The following is a 23013-nucleotide window of genomic DNA, read 5'->3' on the forward strand; positions in this document are numbered from 1 at the left end:
CTACGAAATAGAAGGTGCTGTTCCCATCTTTAACACTTTGGCTTTAACGCAGCACCCATGGTATAGGGGTAGCGTCTTTGATTAGTAATAAAAAAATCCTCGGTCCCGAGTTCGAAACCCGCCACCGCTTAAACTTTGATTCATAATCAGCATTGCCGGCAGAAGACTTCTGGCATAAGAAGACACCCTAATTCTGCCAACGGCCTTGTCGAAGAGGATGGAAGAGCAGACAAAGCTTCAGGGCACACACTTGTCCTTGGAGTGGGAAACTGTGCCTAAAGGCGGAAAAATCAGCCATGAGGATGCAGAAGGCAATGGAAACCACTGCATTAAAGACACATAATGTGTATCCACAGGGCATGTGGCTTGTAATTGAAAAAGTATCATGATGGTATCTCCATTGGCAAAAGATTCCGGAATAGTCCCAAATTCGGGTCTCCGGAAGGGGACTGCCAAGGGGAGGTGACCAAGAGAAAAAGATTGAATAACCAACGAAAGGATGAGTCGAGGCCTGGAATGTCAGAAGCATGAACGTGGTAGGAAAGCTAGAAAGTCTGAAAAGGGAAATACAGAGGCTCAATCTAGATATAGTAGAGGTCAGTGAATGAAATGGAAGGAAGATAGGGATTTATGGTCAGATGAGTGTATGGAAATATCGACAGCAGCAGAAAATGGTATAACGGGAGTAGGTTTCGTTATGAATAGGAAGTTAGGGCAGAGAGTGTGTTACTGTGACCAGTTCGGTGACAGGGTTGTTCTTATTAGAATCTGCAGCAAACCAACACCAACAACGATAGTTAGGGTGTACTTGCCGACGTCGCAAGATGAAGATGAAGAGCTAGACAAAGTATATGAGGGCACTGAAAGGGTAATACAGTATGTAGGGAGATGAAGGTCTAATACTTATGGGGACTGGAATGCAGTTTTAGGGGAAGGAGTAGAAGAAAAGGTTACAGGAGAATATGGGCTTGGGATAAAGAATGAGACAGGAGAAAGACTAATTGAGTACTGTAATAAATTTCAGCTAGTAATAGCTGTTCGAGAATCACAAGAGGAAGGCGTATACTTGGAAAAGGCTTAGTGATATGGGAAGATATCATTAGATTACATCATGGTCAGACAGAGATTCCGAACCGGCCGGATGGCCGAGCGGTTCTAGGCGCTAAGTCTGGAACCGCCCGACCGCTGCGGTCGCAGGTTCGAATCCTGCCTCGGGCATGGATTGTGTGATGTCTTTAGGTTAGTTAGGTTTAAGTAGTTCTAAGTTCTAGGGGACTGATGACCTTAGAAGTTAAGTCCCATAGTGCTCAGAGCCACAGAGATTCCGAAATCGGATACTGGGCTGCAAGGTGTACCCAGGAGCAGATATAGACTCAGATCACAATGTAGTAGGTATGGAGAGTAGGCTGAAATTTAAGAGATTGGTCAGGAAGAATCAATACACAAATAAATGGGAAACGGAAGTACTAAGGAATGAGGAGATACGCTTGAAGTTCTCTAAGACTATAGATGCAGCAATAACGAATAGCTTAGTAGGCAGCACAATGGAACAGGAATGGACACCTCTGAAAAGGGAAATAATAGAAGTCATAAAGAAAAACATAAGTACAAGGAACGTCACTGCGAAGAAACCATGGTTAACAGAAGAAAGACTTTAGCTGATCGATGAAGGAACGAAGTACAAAATGTCCAGGGAGATTCAGGAATACAGAAATACAAGTCGCTGAGGAATGAAATAAATAGGAAGTGCAGGGAAGCTAAGACGGAATGACTGCATGAAAAATGTGAAGAAATCGAAAAAGAAATGATTGTCGGAATCATTGAATCAGCATATAGGAAAGTCAAAACAACATTCAGTGAAGTTAAAGGCAATGGTGGTAAGAATGCAACAGGAATTCCACTGTTAAATAAATTTAAATGTCGTGTGACTAGAGCCTCCCGTCGGGTAGACCGTTCGCCGGGTGCAAGTCTTTCGATCTGACGCCACTTCGGCGACTTGCGTGTCGATGGGGATGAGATGATGATGATTAGGACAACACAACACCCAGTTTCTGAGCGGAGAAGATCTCTGACCCAGCCGGGAATCGAACCCGGGTCCTTAGGATTGACATGCTGTCGCGCTGACCACTCAGCTACCGGAGATGCAATTCTGACTTTGTGGTTGATAATGGAAGCAAGACTAAAGAAAAATCAAGACACGTTCATAGGAATTGTCGACCTGGGAAAAGCATTCGACAATGTAAAGTGGTGCAAGACATCGGAAATTCTGAGAGAAATATTGGTAAGCACTAGGGAGAGAAGGGTAATATAAAATATGTTAAAGAGCCAAGAGGAAAATCATGAGTGGACGACCAAGAACGAAGTGCTCGGATTAAGAAAGGTGTAAGTCAGGGATGTAGTCTTACACCCTTACTGTTCAATCTGTCAATCTGTACATCGAAGAAGCAGTAATGGAAATAAAAGAAAGGTTGAGGAGTGGTAGTGCAATTCAAGGTGAAAGGATTCGCTGATGTCATTGTATCATCAGTGAAAGTGAAGAAGAGTTACATGATCTATTGAGGTTTTTTAAATTTTTTATTTAAAACAATATCCAGACAATATAGATTGTATGGATCTCGTCAACAAAGAAATATATATGATACAGAAACAAGGGTATATAAAAGTACAATTGCATTTCCTAAATATAAACTAGAATTATTTGTCCCTCTGTGTTTCATGATTATACGTGATGTACCACTCTGTTATTGAACATACCAAAGAAATGAATGAAATGAACAGTGTAATGAGTACAGAATATCAACTGAGAGTGAATCGAAGAAAGATCAAAGTAATGAGACGTAGCAGAAATGAGGACAGCGAGAAAATTAACATCAGGATTGATGGTCACGAAGTAGATGAAGTTAAGGAACTCAACTACCTAAGCAGCAAAATAACCAATGACCGCCGGAGCAAGGAGGGCATCAAAAGCAGCCTGGCACTGGCAAAAAGGGCGTTCCTGGTGAAGAGAAGTCTACTAGTATCAAATATAGGCCTTAATTTGAAGAAGAAATTTCTGAGAATGTGCGTTTTTAGCACAGCATTGTATGGTAGTGAAACATGGACTGTGGGTAAACCGTAACAGAAGAGAATCGAGGTATTTGAGATGTGTTCCTTCAGACGAATGTTGAAAATTAGGTGGACTGATCAGGTAAGGAACGAGCAGGTCCTGCGCATAATCGGGGAGGAAAGGAATATATGGAAAACACTGACAAGGAAAAGGGACACGCTAATAGCACATCTGTTAAGACATCAGGGAATGACGTCCATGATACTAGAGGGAGCTGTAGAGGGAAAAAACTGTAAAGGAAGAAGAGATTGGGATACATTCAGCAAATAACTGAGGACATAGGTTTTAAGTGCTCCTCTGAGATTAAGAGGTTGGCACAGGAGAGGAAATCGTGGCATGCCTCATCAATGAAGTCAGAGGACTGATGACTCAAAAATAAATAAAGAAAATAAGTAACGTATCGGGCGTGGGATGGCTGTGGGTCAGACGGTCCCTGTCGCATGCTGAGCCCAGAGGAACACTCGGCATGACCAATCCACCTGTTGACCTGATTGATGCTCTCAACTTATTGTTGCTCAAGCTGATGATCATTATGATTTAGCCATCTCACTTTTACTATTAGAAATCTTCTCAGCTAGAAGGCAACCTTACGCCGCAACTGTCTTAGCAGTTAATCTGTTTGGCGGGGTGTCAAATGTGGCTGAGGATTCTCTCACTTTTTCAAACCAACAGCTCATGGAATCAATACTAGAAATAAGAATAATCTTCACGAGGATTTAAAGTCACTTAGTCTTGTACAAAAAGGTATGAATTATTCAGGAACACACATTTTCAATAACTTGCCAGCAGCCATAAAAAGCTTAACAACCAATGAAATTCAGTTTCAGAGAAGCCTAAAGGATTTATTGGTGGCCAACTCCTTCTACTCCATTCATGAATTTCTCAGTAAAACCAATTGACCTGTATATATACAATATAACTTCTGCACAATTTCAGTGCACTAATGTGTTCATTGTAAATGCGCGAGCGCGAGCGCAAGCGCACCTTTGTGTGTGTGTGTGTGTGTGTGTGTGTGTGTGTGTGTGTGTGTGTGTGTGTGTAAGTACAATCTAACTTGTAATTTCTTAGACTTTCCCGGCGATTTGATGACATCTCGTGGAAATCGGTTTTCTGCCGGATATCAGCGTCTTTCAAACACGATATTTCGACGTCTCAGGGAACACCTGATGAAGACGTCAAGTAATGACGTCGAAATATCGTGTTTGGAAGACGCTGACATCCTGCAGAAAACCCGATTTCCACGATATGACAATCTAACTTCTGCACCATTTCAGTGCAGTAATGTTTTCATTGTGAATAAGTATTATAGTAGTTGTAATACACGTTTATTGCCTTATAAATAAATAAATAACTTTTTTATTTTAAATACAGTGCATTAGTATTCGTAAAATGACTCTTTCATATAGTGTTCATTAAAAAATGACGATCATTCCACTTGGGACCTGTGGAATGGTACATTAGCTTATATGTTTTAGTTTTAAATATTTGTCATGTATTTTGGTTTTTCTGACATGTACTACAACCTGGACGACCTCTTCACTACGGGTCAGTTGGAATGAAAGTAAATCTAATCTAATCTAATGTAAACGCCAAAGATTAGTCCTGGAGGAGGTCTCGTCTGCCGTTTGACCTGCACACCGGCTCGAATCATTTAGTTTTACTTCTCTCTAAAATATTTCTCAGCTCTGGCATAAATATTTCTTTCAGTGCGTCTGTTTTACTACTCCTATACGCTATGATAATTCGATCAAATTTCTGTCTCACTTCACCAAGAAGAAATGACCCATCTCTTAACCGACAGATTTATGAGCTCGCTGTTTAGCCTCTTAACCTTCCAACCAACCAACCAACTAACCCACGTTAAACTCTTATAGCTCTCAGAAATACACTCCTGGAAATGGAAAAAAGAACACATTGACACCGGTGTGTCAGACCCACCATACTTGCTCCGGACACTGCGGGAGGGCTGTACAAGCAATGATCACACGCACGGCACAGCGGACACTCCAGGAACCGCGGAGTTGGCCGTCGAATGGCGCTAGCTGCGCAGCATTTGTGCACCGCCGCCGTCAGTGTCAGCCAGTTTGCCGTGGCATACGGAGCTCCATCGCAGTCTTTAACACTGGTAGCATGCCGCGATAGCGTGGACGTGAACCGTATGTGCAGTTGACGGACTTTGAGCGAGGGCGTGTAGTGGGCATGCGGGAGGCCGGGTGGACGTACCGCCGAATTGCTCAACACGTGGGGCGTGAGGTCTCCACAGTACATCGATGTTGTCGCCAGTGGTCGGCGGAAGGTGCACGTGCCCGTCGACCTGGGACCGGACCGCAGCGACGCACGGATGCACGCCAAGACCGTAGGATCCTACGCAGTGCCGTAGGGGACCGCACCGCCACTTCCCAGCAAATTAGGGACACTGTTGCTCCTGGGGTATCGGCGAGGACCATTCGCAACCGTCTCCATGAAGCTGGGCTACGGTCCCGCACACCGTTAGGCCGTCTTCCGCTCACGCCCCAACATCGTGCAGCCCGCCTCCAGTGGTGTCGCGTCAGGCGTGAATGGAGGGACGAATGGAGACGTGTCGTCTTCAGCGATGAGAGTCGCTTCTGCCTTGGTGCCAATGATGGTCGTATGCGTGTTTGGCGCCGTGCAGGTGAGCGCCACAATCAGGAATGCATACGACCGTGGCACACAGGGCCAACACCCGGCATCATGGTGTGGGGAGCGATCTCCTACACTGGCCGTACACCTCTGGTGATCGTCGAGGGGACACTGAATAGTGCACGGTACATCCAAACCGTCATCGAACCCATCGTTCTACCATTCCTAGACCGGCAACGGAACTTGCTGTTCCAACAGGACAATGCACATCCGCATGTATCCCGTGCCACCCAACGTGCTCTAGAAGGTGTAAGTCAACTACCCTGGCCAGCAAGATCTCCGGATCTGTCCCCCATTGAGCATGTTTGGGACTGGATGAAGCGTCGTCTCACGCGGTCTGCACGTCCAGCACGAATGCTGGTCCAACTGAGGCGCCAGGTGGAAATGGCATGGCAAGCCTTTCCACAGGACTACATCCAGCATCTCTACGATCGTCTCCATGGGAGAATAGCAGCCTGCATTGCTGCGAAAGGTGGATATACACTGTACTAGTGCCGACATTTTGCATGCTCTGTTGCCTGTGTCTATGTGCCTGTGGTTCTGTCAGTGTGATCATGTGATGTATCTGACCCCAGGAATGTGTCAATAAAGTTTCCCCTTCCTGGGACAATGAATTCACGGTGTTCTTATTTCAATTTCCAGGAGTGTATTATCACAGGCCATGGGCTGTGTCACATAGGAGGAGGCGTTGTAATATGAACGTATAATCACGAAAGAAAGAAGTCTCCCAAGTATATAACCTTACAGAGCACTCACACAGGGCTGGTTTCAGAGTCATAGACATTCTTTACAACTAAAATGTATATTTACATTACAACAATAACAGAAATGCATGTGAAGTAGTACGATATTCAGCATATTCTCACCCACAAAGAAACTGCAAGTACACATCGCTGCATGGAGGAGAATGCCATACGTGTTGTACGAATATAGGATGGTTCTACTTGATAACTAGAATAAGAAAAGGTGTAGAATATGGGTATAAGCTTATTATAAAATACGGACTGTTGTAAAATTTAGAATATTCTAAGACCTTTAGCTATGACATATAACTTTGAATGCAAATTTTGCAGGCTCATAAAATGAAAGAGACTTGATTGTTTTAATATAAGCATGAAATAAAAATGCTTTTCTGCATTGCAAAGCCGGCCAGGGTGGCCGAGCGGTTCTAGGAGCTACAGTATGGAACAGCGCGACCGCTACGGTCGCAGGTTCGAATCCTGCGTCGGGCATGGATGTGTGTGATGTCCTTAGGTTAGTTAGGTTTAAGTAGTTCTAAGTTCTAGGGGACTGATGACCTCAGAAGTTAAGTCCCATAGTGCTCAGAGCCACTTGACCCATTTTTGCATTGCAAATCCTGTGAAAAATTTCAGAGGAAGTGCGGTGCCTTGACTTTTGTAACACACTCATGAGCATGTACTCAAAATGAATCATAAAGTTTATCAGGGGGGAGAGAGCCTCATTCTGTCACAATAGTGCTGTATCGATGTAACTTGGCATTCATGTTTGGAAGCAGTAGCTTACTGGAAGTAAATCAATAGTGTATATTTACAGCCATTTTAAATATAAAAAATAGATATTAATGGTGATTAAATTATTATAGCAGAAGTGAACTGATTGTCCATGAGATGGCTCCTTCCTTTCATTTAAGGCTATGCCGTCGACTTACAGTTGATACAGCTGAAACGAAATCTCTAATTTCCTCCTTTGCTGTTCAGATGCGTAGTTAAATTCGCAAAAAGTTTCAAAATTATTTCCAGTAACGCTATTGCACGTAACAAAGTGAAGCAGTCAAATGTGCAAAACTTACTTTTCCGTCCAGCGATAGTGACTTTGAGGAATGACGGTTGAATTACGAATTCGTTGAAAGATAACAGGAATTTTGAATATGCACTAAGGTGGGTAGCATATCTTGTGTAGTTTTTCCGTCTGCATTCCAATTGCAGCATCACCGTCACACTGACAAGGGAACCTCCCCATCGCACCCCCGTCTGATTTAGTTATAATTTGGTACAGGGGATAGGCCTTGAAAAACTGAACACAGACAATCGAGAAAACAGGAAGAAGCTGTGTGGAACTATGAAAAAATAAACAAAATATACAAACTGAGTAGTCCATGGGTAACATAAGCAATATCGAGGATGATATGAGCACAAAATCACCATGGTCCCGTGGTTGGCGTGAGCAGTTGCGGAGCGACAGGTTCTTGGTTCCAGACTTCCCTCGAGCGAAAAGTTTACTTACTTCATTTTTGCAAAGTTGTGATCTGCTTTTCGTTCATTGACGTCTCTGTTCACTGTAATAAGCTTAGTGTCTGTGTTTTGCGACCGCACGGCATATCCGTGCGATTAGTAGACAAAGGACGTGCCTCTCCAATGGGAACCGAAAACATTTGATTCAGGAAAACACGTCTGATATATTCTATGCGACACCGGTGACGGCATGTGCGCCACATGACAGGAATATGTTGTCGACCCACCTAACTTGCACACTTGGAGAATGGGTAAAAAGATTCTTCTACCTTGCCCGATTTAGGTTTTCTTGTAGATGTGATAATCACTCCCAAAAAAGTGATGAAAACATAACAGTGTGTCACATAAACTGCAACAAATGAATGAAACAGTTTCACAGTCGCACAGTTTTCTCTGTGCTCTGCCAAAACTCATGTTTTTAACGTTTACAAATTTTTCCGTGTGTAGACCGTCAAATAGTGCATATGTCCAAGCAAATCTGAACATGTCCTGGAATTTTAGAGAGCGAAGTTGATTATGTGCGAGTGCCTGAGCTGTAATAATTGTCTGAAAATAAAAATTTAAATTTCTCACTCGAGGGAAGACTTGAACCAAGGACCTCTCGTTCCGCAGCTGCTCACGCTAATCACGGGACCACGGCGCTTTTGAACTCAGATCCGTCCTTGATGTGGCCTATGTTTCCCATGGACTACTCAGTTTGTTTATTTTGCTTATTTTTTCATAGTTCCAGACAACTTCTTCCTGTTTTCTCGATTGATCTGTGTTCAGTTTTTCAAGGCCTATCCACTGTGCCAACTTACAACTAAATCTGAGGGGGGTGCGATGGGGAGGTTCCCTTGTGAGTATGCCTGTCCTTCGTGCACTCCGCTGCCTTAAAGCTCTCACGGACGCAGTTGGCTAGTTAATCCAGTCACTTGTCAAACATTCGCTTCGTAATTGCTATCATGAACTGAGAATCCAAAGGTACTGAATCGCTGTAATACATCAGCCCCTGTTTGTTCACAGAAACAAATTATATCTGACGAAGGGAGGCCGCGACATTGGGATCACGGATTTACTTCAAACTTTGTACACCTTTATCAGGTCATTAAAATAAAGCAATATGCAACTAGCGAGCTGTACTACTCTGGCAAGTTCGAGAAAATCGCAAGAGAAGTTTTACGCGTCTATTATGTCACCGATGTATCTGTGCGAAGGTACGGGTCGTTGGAGTTCATGGTCGAGCGAGCAGGTTGTCGTTAACTTCCGCCTGTGCCGCAGCGCCGCTTGTGTCGAAACTACTCAGTCTTGTTGGTGTATCGGCCGGAGTCACATCGTAGTTGCGTAGCGGAGTTTGTTGTAGTTTTACTCTTGGCGGCGGTGTTTTCTGCCCGCGCCAAGGTGTCTATCGAGTCTCCTAAATCTGCTCTTCGTCGAGCTACTGTTCGTTTCAGTTTATACAAGAGTACGCGTCGCGTTCATCCTGGCTCATTAGAAATTCACGATTGATTGGCTGATGTTATCCGTGTTACACCTGATCAGGTAGGTACTGCTTACTTTGATTCTAATTTGTATGCATTCTTTGTGAAGTTTTATGATACCGTTCAAGTAGAAAGACTTCTCTCCCAGGTTGGTTATGAAGTGTTGTTTACACATCGTGATGGTTCTGTTAGTCAAGTCCTCCTTGAAAATGCGGCACTCTAGTATACTCCGGTTCAAATTTATAATCTTCCTCCTGAAGTGGACGATTCATTTCTTAAAACAGCGTTGCTTCCGTTTGGAATCATACGGCATATTCGATGGGAACACTGGTCAGCACAACATCGTTTCCAGTGTTATAATGGTATCCGGACTGTGGACATGTGCGTTAAAGAGAATATTCCTTCCTACTTAACTGCTGGTGGTTACCGCATCCCTGTTACGTATACAGGGCAAGAAAGAATTTGTTTTCTCTGTAACGAAAGCGGTCATCTCAGATCTGACTGCCCGCGCCGTACTACTGTTCTGACGTCTTATCAAAAACGTCTTCCTTTAACGTTAGCAGATATAGTAACTTCGCAGTCAGCTGTCAGTCAATCTCGAGCTTTAAGCGATGTAGGGGCAACATTACCCCCTACTCCTCGCGAATTTCCACCGTTACCGACACGTACCAGTGTGGCCTCTGTCCACGTGGGGACGACGGAGGACTGAGGATGGTACAGATTTCGAGGACGCCCCACTCCAGACTCTTCCTTCGGACACGGTGTTGACAGAGGGTGCACCTTCTGGCCGTAATGCTGATGTTAATTGTGATTTCCGTATTATCAGAGAGGATGTAGCTGCTTCTATTGATGTCAAAATGTGCGCTCAATCTGCGTCCGCCCCTTCACCCGTCGACATGGCGGTTCCCGTGGGTTCCGTTGTTCCTGCAGAGACGCCGCCTGCTGGCCAGCCTCTACTGTGTTCTAGTGCAGTGCCATCCCTCCTCACGCTGAGACGGTCGAACAACAGGATTCTACGGGTTCTCTTCCTGATGTTCACGAGATGCCACCCGACACCGGTACTGCATTACCTGTCTCTTCTGTACCTGATGTTGCTGTTCCCCGATTTCCGATAAGTGCGGTGACGATGGCTTCTCTGTCAAATTGGAGCTTGACGTGCTCCCAGCCCCTCCACATCAAGAGTGTATATTTTCACGGAGTGGTGTGAAACAGCGTTTTCAACCTGCCCGTGCCGCGGCGCGTCGTAAAAAGAAAAGCGAGGATTCCTCGGCTTCAGGTGGGGAGGACTAGCATTGTACCTTCATTTCCCCGCCTCCGGACGTTGGGGAGAGACGGACGTGATAGTGCTTTTCCCCTAATGTTGTTTTATTGACCTCACATGTGTTAACGGATGCAGGCGTATACATTTCTAACCCTCAATGTTAATAATTAATAGGATACGTTCCCAATTGCGGCTTGCTGCCTTACGCCAGTTTATTTACGATTCCCAAGTTGTTATCGTCTGTTTACAAGAGGTTTTATTTGATGTGTTTTGTGTTCCCGGATGTTCTATGTTTTTCAGTGTCGCGCCTGAAAATTCTACCGGTATGGCTTTGCTTTATCGAGATGGAATCCCGCTGACGGACTTCGAAACGCTAGATGATGGTCGCGGTATAGGCTGTAGTTGTTATGACCTCATCTTAATTTTTCTTTACGCTCCATCTGGATCCGGTCGTTCATCCGATCGCGCACGTTTCTATAAGGAAGAAGTTCTTTATTTACTCCGACGGAACCCGCGCAAGGTTTTGTTAGGGGGCGATTTTAATTAACTCCGCCTTACGCCGTGTTGATCAGACCCCCAGTTATACATTTTGTCGTGAACGTAATGATATCGTGAAGTCCTTGCATCTCCAGGATGCTTGGGTTTGTAGATATCCTACATTGGTGCGGTTTACTGTTTTTAGAGCTACTTCAAGTAGCCGATTGGACCGCTTTTATTTATCTGCCCCCATATGTAGTCAGCTTCTATCGATTGATGAAATTCCTGTCAGTTTCACTGATCACTGTGCTGTTTCAATGACTTTTAACCACGTCCCGCAGCGAGTCCATCTCTCGTGCCCTTTTCTGGAAGCTAAACACTCTACATCTCACGGACCGCCGGCCGCGTGGCCGAGCGATTCTGGGTGCTTCAGTCCGGAACCGCGCGACTGCTACGGTCGCAGGTTCGAATCCTGCTTCGGGCATGGATGTATGTGATGTCATTAGATTAGTTAGGTTTCAGTAGTTCGAAGTTCTAGGGGACTGATGACCTGAGATGTTAAGTCCCATAGTATTCAGAGCCATTTCCACCATCTTACGGACCCCTCTCTGGAAGGCATCATCGCATACGCATGGCGGCGGACAATCCAGTCCCAGACGTGTTATTCATCACTTCTCGAATGATGGGTTACCTTTGCTAAACCCCGGATTCGAAATACACTCAAGCATTTCAGCGCTGAAAAAGCGGCTGACATGAGGCGCACTAGGGAATTTTATTATGCATTCCTTTGCGATCTTTACGATAATGCTCGTGATGTCCCCTTGAGGGTCGCCGACGTCCACCGTGTGAAGGCAAAACTTCTCCAACTCAAACGTAGGCAAATGGATGGGGTCCGACTGCGTTCCCAGCCTCGTTCAATCGTACAGGATGAGTTGACATCTCTCTATCATCTTCTCCGGCTTCAGAAGCGATCTCAAAGGACGTGTCTTTCTACCATTCGTTCTCTAGATGGGCGTGAGTGGTCCTCCCAGTCTGATATTATGCGTGAACTTTACCAGTACTATTCTGAGCTTTATGCTGAAGTGGATTCAGACTGTCCACCGTCTGTTGATTTTACCTCCCTCCTTGATCGTGTTGTTACACCAGCTCTCCTGGAAGAGCTTTTCTCTATATTCCATCGCGATGATATATTTGACATTGTGGATCGTTCACCCTCCCACAAATCACCTGGCCCCGATGGCCTTCCCAAAGAATTTTATATTCGATTTTGGCCCTTAATACGAGATACGATAACTTCCGTGGTGAATGAAGTGTTCCAGGGCGGCCTTCTCCCGCCCAGCTTAAAGGTTGCTAAAATAGTCCTGATTCCCAAAACGCCGGGATATTTGCGTGTGGATCAGTTCCGCCCAATAACCCTCATCAACTATGATTATAAAATACTGGCGCGAGCGGTCAATGGCCGACTATCGGCATTGTTGACTACCATCATCGCGAGTCATCAAAGTTGTCTTCCTGGTTGCCCGTATCTCGTGGTCGTGCGGTAGCGTTCTCGCTTCCCACGCCCGGGTTCCCGGGTTCGATTCCCGGCGGGGTCAGGGATTTTCTCTGCCTCATGATGGCTGGGTGTTGTGTGCTGTCCTTAGGTTAGTTAGGTTTAAGTAGTTCTAAGTTTTAGGGCACTGATGACCATAGATGTTAAGTCCCATAGTGCTCAGAGCCATTTTTTTTTGTCTTCCTGGTCGTACTATCCTGACTCCAGTTGCTGAATGTCGAGACTTAATTTCGATTGCTTCCACCATTCCCGTGATGGTGAGTGGATATGACGCAATCCGCGTGCCTTTCCCCACTATATGGCCACCACACACTGGACGTGGCTCCGGATGCCCCGTTATCGTGAATTTTTTTCTAATATGATTTATCTTGTTTTTCATCGCCAAGGCGTTGGTTAAATTGCCATGCCCGCCTTTTTAATTATTATTTATTTATTTTTGTGGACATTTCTATGAATTTAGATGTACCACGATGTAGAAGTGGCGGAAGAAAGAATGTGTGGGCACGTTAAAATTGACGCTCTCATTCCTTCCTATACGTTTTTCTGATTTCACCCTTTTCTTTTTGTCGCAATAACTTCTTTTGTCAGTGTTGGACTGTGCGGCTAGTCCCAGCCGAGGTTCGAGGCCTCCCTCGGGCATGGGTGTGTGTGTTTGTCCTTAGGATAATTTAGGTTAAGTAGTGTGTAAGCTTAGGGACTGACGACCTTAGCAGTTAAGTCCCTTAGGATTTCACACACATTTGAACATTTGACTTCTTTTGTTTTATTTTTATTGATTGCCTTCAATAAGTGATTTGGAAAAACTTGAATATTTTCGTTTTTTGAAGGAATACACTGCCTATCGAGTGTATATTTCGGTGTGTTTCCTGTGTCAAAAATATAGTGGTTATGGTACTAGCTTCTTGCATGGTTAAAATAAAGGTGGTTATATATAACTGCAGACTTCGGTCGAAATAGCCTAGCACTCATTCTACATCTACATCTGCATATATATTTTACAAGTAATCTTACGTTGCGTGGCGGAGGGTACACTAAAGGAACCACTAAACACAAATCTCTTTTTACTAAACTTCGCGTTTTAATAGGTTCTGAAGTTTTCTTAATACTTTAATGTAAGTATGTGATGTAACATTCTACACTCCTGGAAATGGAAAAAAGAACACATTGACACCGGTGTGTCAGACCCACCATACTTGCTCCGGACACTGCGAGATGGCCGTACAAGCAATGATCACACGCACGGCACAGCGGACGCACCAGGAACCGCGGTGTTGGCCGTCGAATGGCGCTAGCTGCGCAGCGTTTGTGCACCGCCGCCGTCAGTGTCAGCCAGTTTGCCGTGCCATACGGAGCTCCATCGCAGTCTTTAACACTGGTAGCATGCCGCGACAGCGTGGACGTAAACCGTATGTGCAGTTGACGGACTTTGAGCGAGGGCGTATAGTGGGCATGCAGGAGGCCGGGTGGACGTACCGCCGAATTGCTCAACTCGTGGGGCGTGAGGTCTCCACAGTACATCGATGTTGTCGCAAGTGGTCGGCGGAAGGTGCACGTGCCCGTCGACCTGGGACCGGACCGCAGCGACGCTCGGATGCACGCCAAGACCGTAGGATCCTACGCAGTGCCGTAGGGGACCGCACCGCCACTTCCCAGCAAATTAGAGACACTGTTGCTCCTGGGGTATCGGCGAGGACCATTCGCAACCGTCTCCATGAAGCTGGGCTACGGTCCCGCACACCGTTAGGCCGTCTTCCGCTCACGCCCCAACATCGTGCAGCCCGCCTCCAGTGGTTTCGCGACAGGCGTGAATGGAGGGACGAATGGAGACGTGTCGTCTTCAGCGATGAGAGTCGCTTCTGCCTTGGTGCCAATGATGGTCGTCTGCGTGTTTGGCGCCGTGCAGATGAGCGCCACAATCAGGACTGCATATGACCCAGGCACACAGGGCCAACACCCGGCATCATGGTGTGGGGAGCGATCTCCTACACTGGCCGTACACCTCTGGTGATCGTCGAGGGGACACTGAATAGTGCACGGTACATCCAAACCGTCATCGAACCCATCGTTCTACAATTCCGAGACCGGCAAGGGAACTTGCTGTTCCAACAGGACAAGGCACGTCCGCATGTATCCCGTGCCACCCAACGTGCTCTAGAAGGTGTAAGTCAACTACCCTGGCCAGCAAGATCTCCGGATCTGTCCCCCATTGAGCATGTTTGGGACTGGATGAAGCGTCGTCTCACGCGGTCTGCACGTCCAGCACGAACGCTGGTCCAACTGAGGCGCCAGGTGGAAATGGCATGGCAAGCCGTTCCACAGGACTACATCCAGCATCTCTACGATCGTTTCCATGGGAGAATAGCAGCCTGCATTGCTGCGAAAGGTGGATATACACTGTACTAGTGCCGACATTGTGCATGCTCTGTTGCCTGTGTCTATGTGCCTGTGGTTCTGTCAGTGTGATCATGTGATGTATCTGACCCCAGGAATGTGTCAATAAAGTTTCCCCTTCCTGGGACAATGAATTCACGGTGTTCTTATTTCAATTTCCAGGAGTGTATATTAGATAAATATGAGACTGCTCTTTTTGAGGAAAGAATTTGTTGGTAAAAAAAAGAAAAAAAACTGGTTAGCGTTCGACCTACTTCAGACTAACGCCGATGAGGGGACGGCTCGACTTCTGCTCGCACTTAATTTTTAATCTACATTATTTTCACCAATGGTCATATTATTGAATTCATATGACACTGAGAGGTATTATAACCGCGTGTTTTTGCATGAAGTTTTACTGAATTTCGTGTTATTTGATTACTTATTGTATTAAATAAATTTAATTATTAGAACAAGCATATTTGTAACTATAATCAAGTAAATGAAGAAATGCATATCTCCTGAAAATGTATCCCTATCGCGATTTGCGAAATCCCTTAAACATACAATCTGGTAACGTACCCTGAACTACTTTGCATCTCGGCGCTTCGAGCTGCAGACACCGAAGGAAGCCCCATTTGGCAGTTAACCTGCGTAGCGGGGAGATTTGGTGAAGTAGCGCAAACGAATAGAGTAGGTGCAAGTTTTTTGAAAATAACATAATTTGTACTAGTACTACAGAAATGTCCGCCGCTCGTAATCTCGCTGTAGCGTTCTCGCTTCTTCTCTGCCTCGTGATGACTGGGTGTTGTGTGATGTCCTTACGTTAGTTAGGTTTAAGTAGCTCTAAGTTCTAGGGAATTGATGACCATAGATGTTCAGTCCCATAGCGTTTAGAGCCGTTCTCGCTTCCCGAGCACGGGGTCCCGGATTCGATTTCCGGCGGGATAAGGGATTTTCACCTGTCACCTGATGACTGGGTGGTGTTGTCGTCTTCATCATCATTCATCCCCATTGCGGTCGGAGGAAAGCAACGGCAAACCACCTCCATTAGAATCTTGCCTAATACGGCGGTGCGGGTCACCGGCATCGTTCCCCTACGCTCTGTCAAGAAGCTTGGGACTTCATTTCCACTACAGAAACCAAAGTTCTAGCGGGAGTCCAAGCGTCGTCTCTCGCACGATCGTCTTACGAAGCTCCGACGCTAGCCGATTGACCACCATTAACTGTAACAGTAACAGATACATCATTTACATAACAGACGCATAAAACATTCTCTTGTGGTATTCTCGGAATTGCCTGTATAGTGCATCTTACTACTTGCAAATTATGTTGTTTTAATGGCCTACTAAAGGTGTACAAAGTCTGAAGTAATTCCGTGACCACTACGTCGTGGCCTCCCCAATGACAATTGTTCGTTTGCAGAGGAAGTGGATACAAATCACACAGTGAATATACAGGTAAGTTACTGCAGCTAAAGTCCTTGCATTGAGCTGAGTTACACGTTCACAGAGGGGCAAGTGCTTTTGCTTGTACTTCGAGAGAAAACATACTAAAGCTGTCTTATATACAACAGACTAACAAGGAAGCCCTTGAGTGCTCTGTCACAAAAGGCCAATGGCGTCAACGGCATTCTACGCGCCACGTATTGTCCACCATGCAACCACAATATTGGCTGCTAAAGGCAGTAGGGGGCGGGACTGGAGGTATCCAGTGGTGCGAACAGCATGAGGCTACGGAGCATAGTTAAACTGCTCAGTCGACGAGTAACTCACAACACTGCTACAGTACTAGTCGTGTTGACACAAAACAGAGCAGTGTCAACAACAAACAAAGCAAATATTACGTTAAATCCACAACAACAGTTGCCGAAGTTGCCATTTCGTTTGAAAGGAGTCCGAGGTATTTCGCAGCGTCAGAAAGAAGTTACAGATGAAATATTAGCGTTTCTTCAAGATGAGTCAGTGCAATGCGCGGTGTCGCATACGCTCAACTGTGCCGATAATGTACGTGAGGAGTTTAATGACGACGATACGTTCTTAACATGTGAAAGTGATACTGAAACAGGCGTAGAGCCATGTAGCTCATCATCCTAGCCAGACCGGGAGCCACAAATCCTATCTCCAGTGAAACGTAGTAAAGGACATTCGTTGTCCAAAGAACAGGGCACTAAACATAATTACGTACATAGAAGATCATCTGCAGCACAGTAAAAAAAATTATGAACTGATTTCGATATGTCCGCAGCAAAATGACCGCGAAGTGTGTAATGAAAACAATAAAAACTACAAGTATTCAAGGTAAGACAAGACGTATTTGTTAAAAAGACTAGTTTTTGCGAATTTCAAGAACGCTCGATACAATTTACAGGACGTGTATTATAGTGATCTAATACTTTATGCGCATCAAATTGCACGCGACATAGATACCAGTGATTTCAAGGGAAGCATTGAATGGTTGCGTAACTTCAAACAGCGCTACAAAATTGGAAGAGAGAAGATAACGAAATTCCAAAAAAAGCGTCGACTATACGATGCCTGGAAACTACGGAAACGGTCCGAAAATTTGTAGATGAGGATAAAACAAACTTATCCTATCGTTCAGTATGGAATTTGTTTTTATCTCCGAACTATCGGGATTTGAAGAGGAAATGCATGTTAAAGGAACCCTGGAAATTAGGGGTACCAAGTAAGTTGTATCAAGATGAACTAACATCAATGCCTTAACGTGTTCACACCATGCCGACTGTTAATATGGATGGTAAATGTGCTAGAAAGTTATTTATTGTGCTGCGATAAGATGGAGGTGCTCTGCCCCCTACGATTCTTTCTTGTGTGCGTAATCTTTCAATAGCAGTAGCAAAACATTACGTCACAGCAAACAAGAGTGGGAAAATCATCGTACAAGAACTACAGGAAAAAATGGGCGTAAGAGAACTACAACTATAATACACTCCTGGAAATGGAAAAAAGAACACATTGACACCGGTGTGTCAGACCCACCATACTTGCTCCGGACACTGCGAGAGGGCTGTACAAGCAATGATCACACGCATGGCACAGCGGACACGCCAGGAACCGCGGTGTTGGCCGTCGAATGGCGCTAGCTGCGCAGCATTTGTGCACCGCCGCCGTCAGTGTCAGCCAGTTTGCCGTGCCATACGGAGCTCCTTCGCAGTCTTTAACACTGGTAGCATGCCGCGACAGCGTGGACGTGAACCGTATGTGCAGTTGACGGACTTTGAGCGAGGGCGTATAGTGGGCATGCGGGAGGCCGGGTGGACGTACCACCGAATTGCTCAACACGTGGGGCGTGAGGTCTCCACAGTACATCGATGTCGTCGCCAGTGGTCGGCGGAAGGTGCACGTGCCCGTCGACCTGGGACCGGACCGCAGCGACGCACGGTTGCACGCCAAGACCGTAGGATCCTACGCAGTGCCGTAGGGGACCGCACCGTCACTTCCCAGCAAATTAGGGACACTGTTGCTCCTGGGGTATCGGCGAGGACCATTCGCAACCGTCCCCATGAAGCTGGGCTACGGTCCCGCACACCGTAAGGCCGTCTTCCGCTCACGCCCCAATATCGTGCAGCCCGCCTCCAGTGGTGTCGCGACAGGTGTGAATGGAGGGACGAATTGAGACGTGTCGTCTTCAGCGATGAGAGTCGCTTCTGCCTTGATGCCAATGGTGGACGTATGCGTGTTTGGCGCCGTGCAGGTGAGCGCCACAATCAGGACTGCATACGACCGAGGCACACAGGGCCAACACCCGGCATCATGATGTGGGGAGCGATCTCCTACACTGGCCGTACACCTCTGGTGATCGTCGAGGGGACACTGAATAGTGCACGGTACATCCAAACCGTCATCGAACCCATCGTTCTACCATTCCTAGACCGGCAAGGGAACTTGCTGTACCAACAGGACAATGCACGTCAGCATGTATCCCGTGCCACCCAACGTGCTCTGGAAGGTGTAAGTCAACTACCCTGGCCAGCAAGATCTCCGGATCTGTCCCCCATTGAGCATGTTTGGGACTGGATGAAGCGTCGTCTCACGCGGTCTGCACGTCCAGCACGAACGCTGGTCCAACTGAGGCGCCAGGTGGAAATGGCATGGCAAGCCGTTCCACAGGACTACATCCAGCATCTCTACGATCGTCTCCATGGGAGAATAGCAGCCTGCATTGCTGCGAAAGGTGGATATACACTGTACTAGTGGCGACATTGTGCATGCTCTGTTGCCTGTGTCTATGTGCCTGTGGTTCTGTCAGTGTGATCATGTGATGTATCTGACCCCAGGAATGTGTCAATAAAGTTTCCCCTTCCTGGGACAATGAATTCACGGTGTTCTTATTTCAATTTCCAGGAGTGTATGAGCGTTGCTTTTCGTCAATACTTCGAAAAAAATTGCTTGTGCTTGATTTCTGGTCTGCGTATAAAAATGATGCTCCTTTAGAGCTAACTGTCCGTCCTTACATTTGTATGACATTGCAGTTCATACTACCTGGAGCCACTTGAAATATTCAGGCTCTGGATGTTTGATTTACCCCTACTTATAGAACTTATTATCGCACTATCTGCACCTACATCTTAATGGATAGTCTGTTTCTCAATAAGCTCCACGTCACACTGTTTCACATTACGTTGCATGCCGTCACATGCCATCAGTTCTCATCATCCCGTTATACCAGTATGTTTCTATATGCATTCTTTAAGAGGGATCACTGTGGCGCACCATTTTCCATTCAGTGTTCATGATGCAAGTTAATATTTTGTTTTTAACACTTGCTGAAGTTTGGTGAACTGCAGTACATGCATCTCATAGAAGGTTGATATCTGCATCTCCAGGACACTCATTTTCTGTTACCCTGCTGATGTAAAGGTGATTTATTAGCAACTAATATTTTTCCTGTCATAATTATTAACACAACACTTTCAAATGAGTCTTACTGAAGACTGAACTTGCGACCTCGCACTCAAGCAGACCTTGTAAGTTTTGCCGTTTACCACTGCATGTATTGAACAAGAGTAAAATTACATCGACTTTGCGGAATTACCTTTCTGCCATAGCTCCTGAGACGATAGTTGTAGCTGTTGTGGCAAAAGACAGCTGGAACAGAAACGCTGCCATTACAGGTCCCATTAGGGTATCTTCGTCATCAGCATCCAAGAGGAATTCTCCCACACCCATGAATGGTGTTGTATATTCTCCTCGTCCAAAGCTAAGGCCGAAACCAAAGAGCCAGTAGCTGAAGCCACCAAGTACCACATCTGCTACGTTCTTCATCATTATGTTTACCTCGTTCTTGGTTGACACACAGCCAGATTCCAACATTCCGAAACCTGGAAACAGAAGTGTAATACAAATGTGTTATAATAAACCACTCAGACTCAATCGCACGGACGTGAGGGTTAAGCCAAAGAGGGTGAGGGATTCTGGCCGCACATATCACCTAAATGAAATCATGCGCGACCTACGTACCCCCTACTGGAAGTGACAGGTATTTGGATTTTCAATCAAACGAAGAAACAAGAAGCCCACTGATCAGTTCAGTTCTTAATTGCAGCTGAATTTAATGTTAGATGTGATGCTATTTATGGTTTATGTGCTGTGAGCTATTGGGGGTAGTTTCTAATTATAGATAAGTTTGTAACAAGAAAGAAGAAGAAAACGGATTTTCATTCGTCCACCAGCGATACGGCAAGTTAAAAATATCTGCGCACAACTATCGTAGCCTATCTACCTATCTACAGCAGTTTAATATTAGAACTGGAATCTTTATTTGGGTCTAGTAGAAATTCATCGTTGCAATATTTCAGTAATTCACAAGGAAGCGGAGAGTTAACATCATTAAAAATAACATAAAATTAAAATCAATGAATCACAACGAATTTGCCAGTGTCTCCCAAAAACCGCGTCGATCAACAAAACATCACCCAAACGGCGACGGTTGCATTTGCTCCAAATTTTGTCATCAGTAGCCTAAATGGCAAAATATCGTCCAGTGTAGTCATATGGGTAGTGCTCAATTATGATAACCTGTTCCTATACGGACGATGGGGAGGGGTTTGTGGAGAGCGAAAGGGGTATGTGATAACAGCACATTCTATAGTCTGTTCCCAAAAGATTTTTTTTCAGCGGACTGCTGGGATTCTTCAGAGCCAACTGCGCCCTGTATTATCCTCCCCTTTCGTCCAGAATCTAATTACGCCCTTGTGATACTATAATAACTGAGCCTGGATTTCCACGCACAATCAAATCTTAAAATATGCATGCATTCAAGAAAAAACAAATGACAAAAGATATGCAATTAAAGGAAAAACATGGAATGTCATAATTCCATCTTTTTTGTGATGCATTTTATTTTATTTTAAAACAATGTACAGCAATCAGTTTTTCCAAATCCACCGGCCGGAGGGACTCTATGCGTTGATGTGCTGGGATCATTTGACGCGAATCTTTGGATTCGAGAGGCGAGGTGTTTAGAATCCACCCGTCAACAACACAGAAAATTGTTTTTGGACAATTTGGTGACTTTCTTCCGATAGGAAGAAACTCTCCCCTGATTTGTGAAACTCTCCCCTGATTTAATTGTTCGGTACCTGACCACGTTGTGCTCTCGGTACCACACTTTGCAGAACAAGAGGACTTTTTCCACTTAGAACCATATATCAGACTTAAAAGCAGCGATAAATTCGTACACATTCCAAAAGAGCATCTTTTCCCTGTCTACATTACACTTCTCTGGGTCTTCCCACATACACTCCTGGAAATAGAAAAAAGAACACATTGACACCGGTGTGTCAGACCCACCATACTTGCTCCGGACACTGCGAGAGGGCTGTACAAGCAATGATCACACGCACGGCACAGCGGACACACCAGGAACCGCGGTGTTGGCCGTCGAATGGCGCCAGCTGCGCAGCATTTGTGCACTGCCGCCGTCAGTGTCAGCCAGTTTGCCGTGGCATACGGAGCTCTATCGCAGTCTTTAACACTGGTAGCATGCCGTGACAGCGTGGACGTGAACCGTATGTGCAGTTGACGGACTTTGAGCGAGGGCGTATAGTGGGCATGCGGGAGGCCGGGTGGACGTACCGCCGAATTGCTCAACACGTGGGGCGTGAGGTCTCCACAGTACATCGATGTTGTCGCCAGTGGTCGGCGGAAGGTGCACGTGCCCGTCGACCTGGGACCGGACCGCAGCGACGCACGGATGCACGCCAAGACCGTAGGATCCTACGCAGTGCCGTAGGGGACCGCACTGCCACTTCCCAGCAAATTAGGGACACTGTTGCTCCTGGGGTATCGGCGACGACCATTCGCAACCGTCTCCATGAAGCTGGGCTACGGTCCCGCACACCTTTAGGCCGTCTTCCGCTCACGCCCCAACATCGTGCAGCCCGCCTCCAGTGGTGTCGCGACAGGCGTGAATGGAGGGACGAATGGAGACGTGTCGTCTTCAGCGATGAAAGTCGCTTCTGCCTTGATGCCAATGATGGTCATATGCGTGTTTGGCGCCGTGCAGGTGAGCGCCACAGTCAGGACTGTATACGACCGAAGCACACACGGCCAACATCCGGCATCATGGTGTGGGGAGCGATCTCCTACACTGGCCGTACACCTCTGGTGATCGTCGAGGGGACACTGAATAGTGCACGGTACATCCAAACCGTCATCGAACCCATCGTTCTACCATTCCTAGACCGGCAAGGGAACTTACTGTTCCAACAGGACAATGCACGTCAGCATGTATCCCGTGCCACCCAACGTGCTCCAGAAGGTGTAAGTCAACTACCCTGGCCAGCAAGATCTCCGGATCTGTCCCCCATTGAGCATGTTTGGGACTGGATGAAGCGTCGTCTCACGCGG

General features: G+C 46.1%; 1 protein-coding gene across 1 annotated transcript in view; it reads right to left on the bottom strand.

The window, feature by feature from the left end:
- Window positions 1–23013, bottom strand: part of LOC126297964 (putative ammonium transporter 3) — a 259770-nt gene that overhangs the window by 217517 nt on the left and 19240 nt on the right. The window contains exon 2 of the mRNA XM_049989281.1: window positions 20198–20483. Coding sequence (XP_049845238.1) covers window positions 20198–20483 — 286 coding nt within the window. The remainder of the gene's footprint in view (window positions 1–20197; window positions 20484–23013) is intronic.

Source organism: Schistocerca gregaria, chromosome X (genome assembly GCF_023897955.1).
Source record: "Schistocerca gregaria isolate iqSchGreg1 chromosome X, iqSchGreg1.2, whole genome shotgun sequence".
NCBI lineage: Eukaryota > Metazoa > Arthropoda > Insecta > Orthoptera > Acrididae > Schistocerca > Schistocerca gregaria.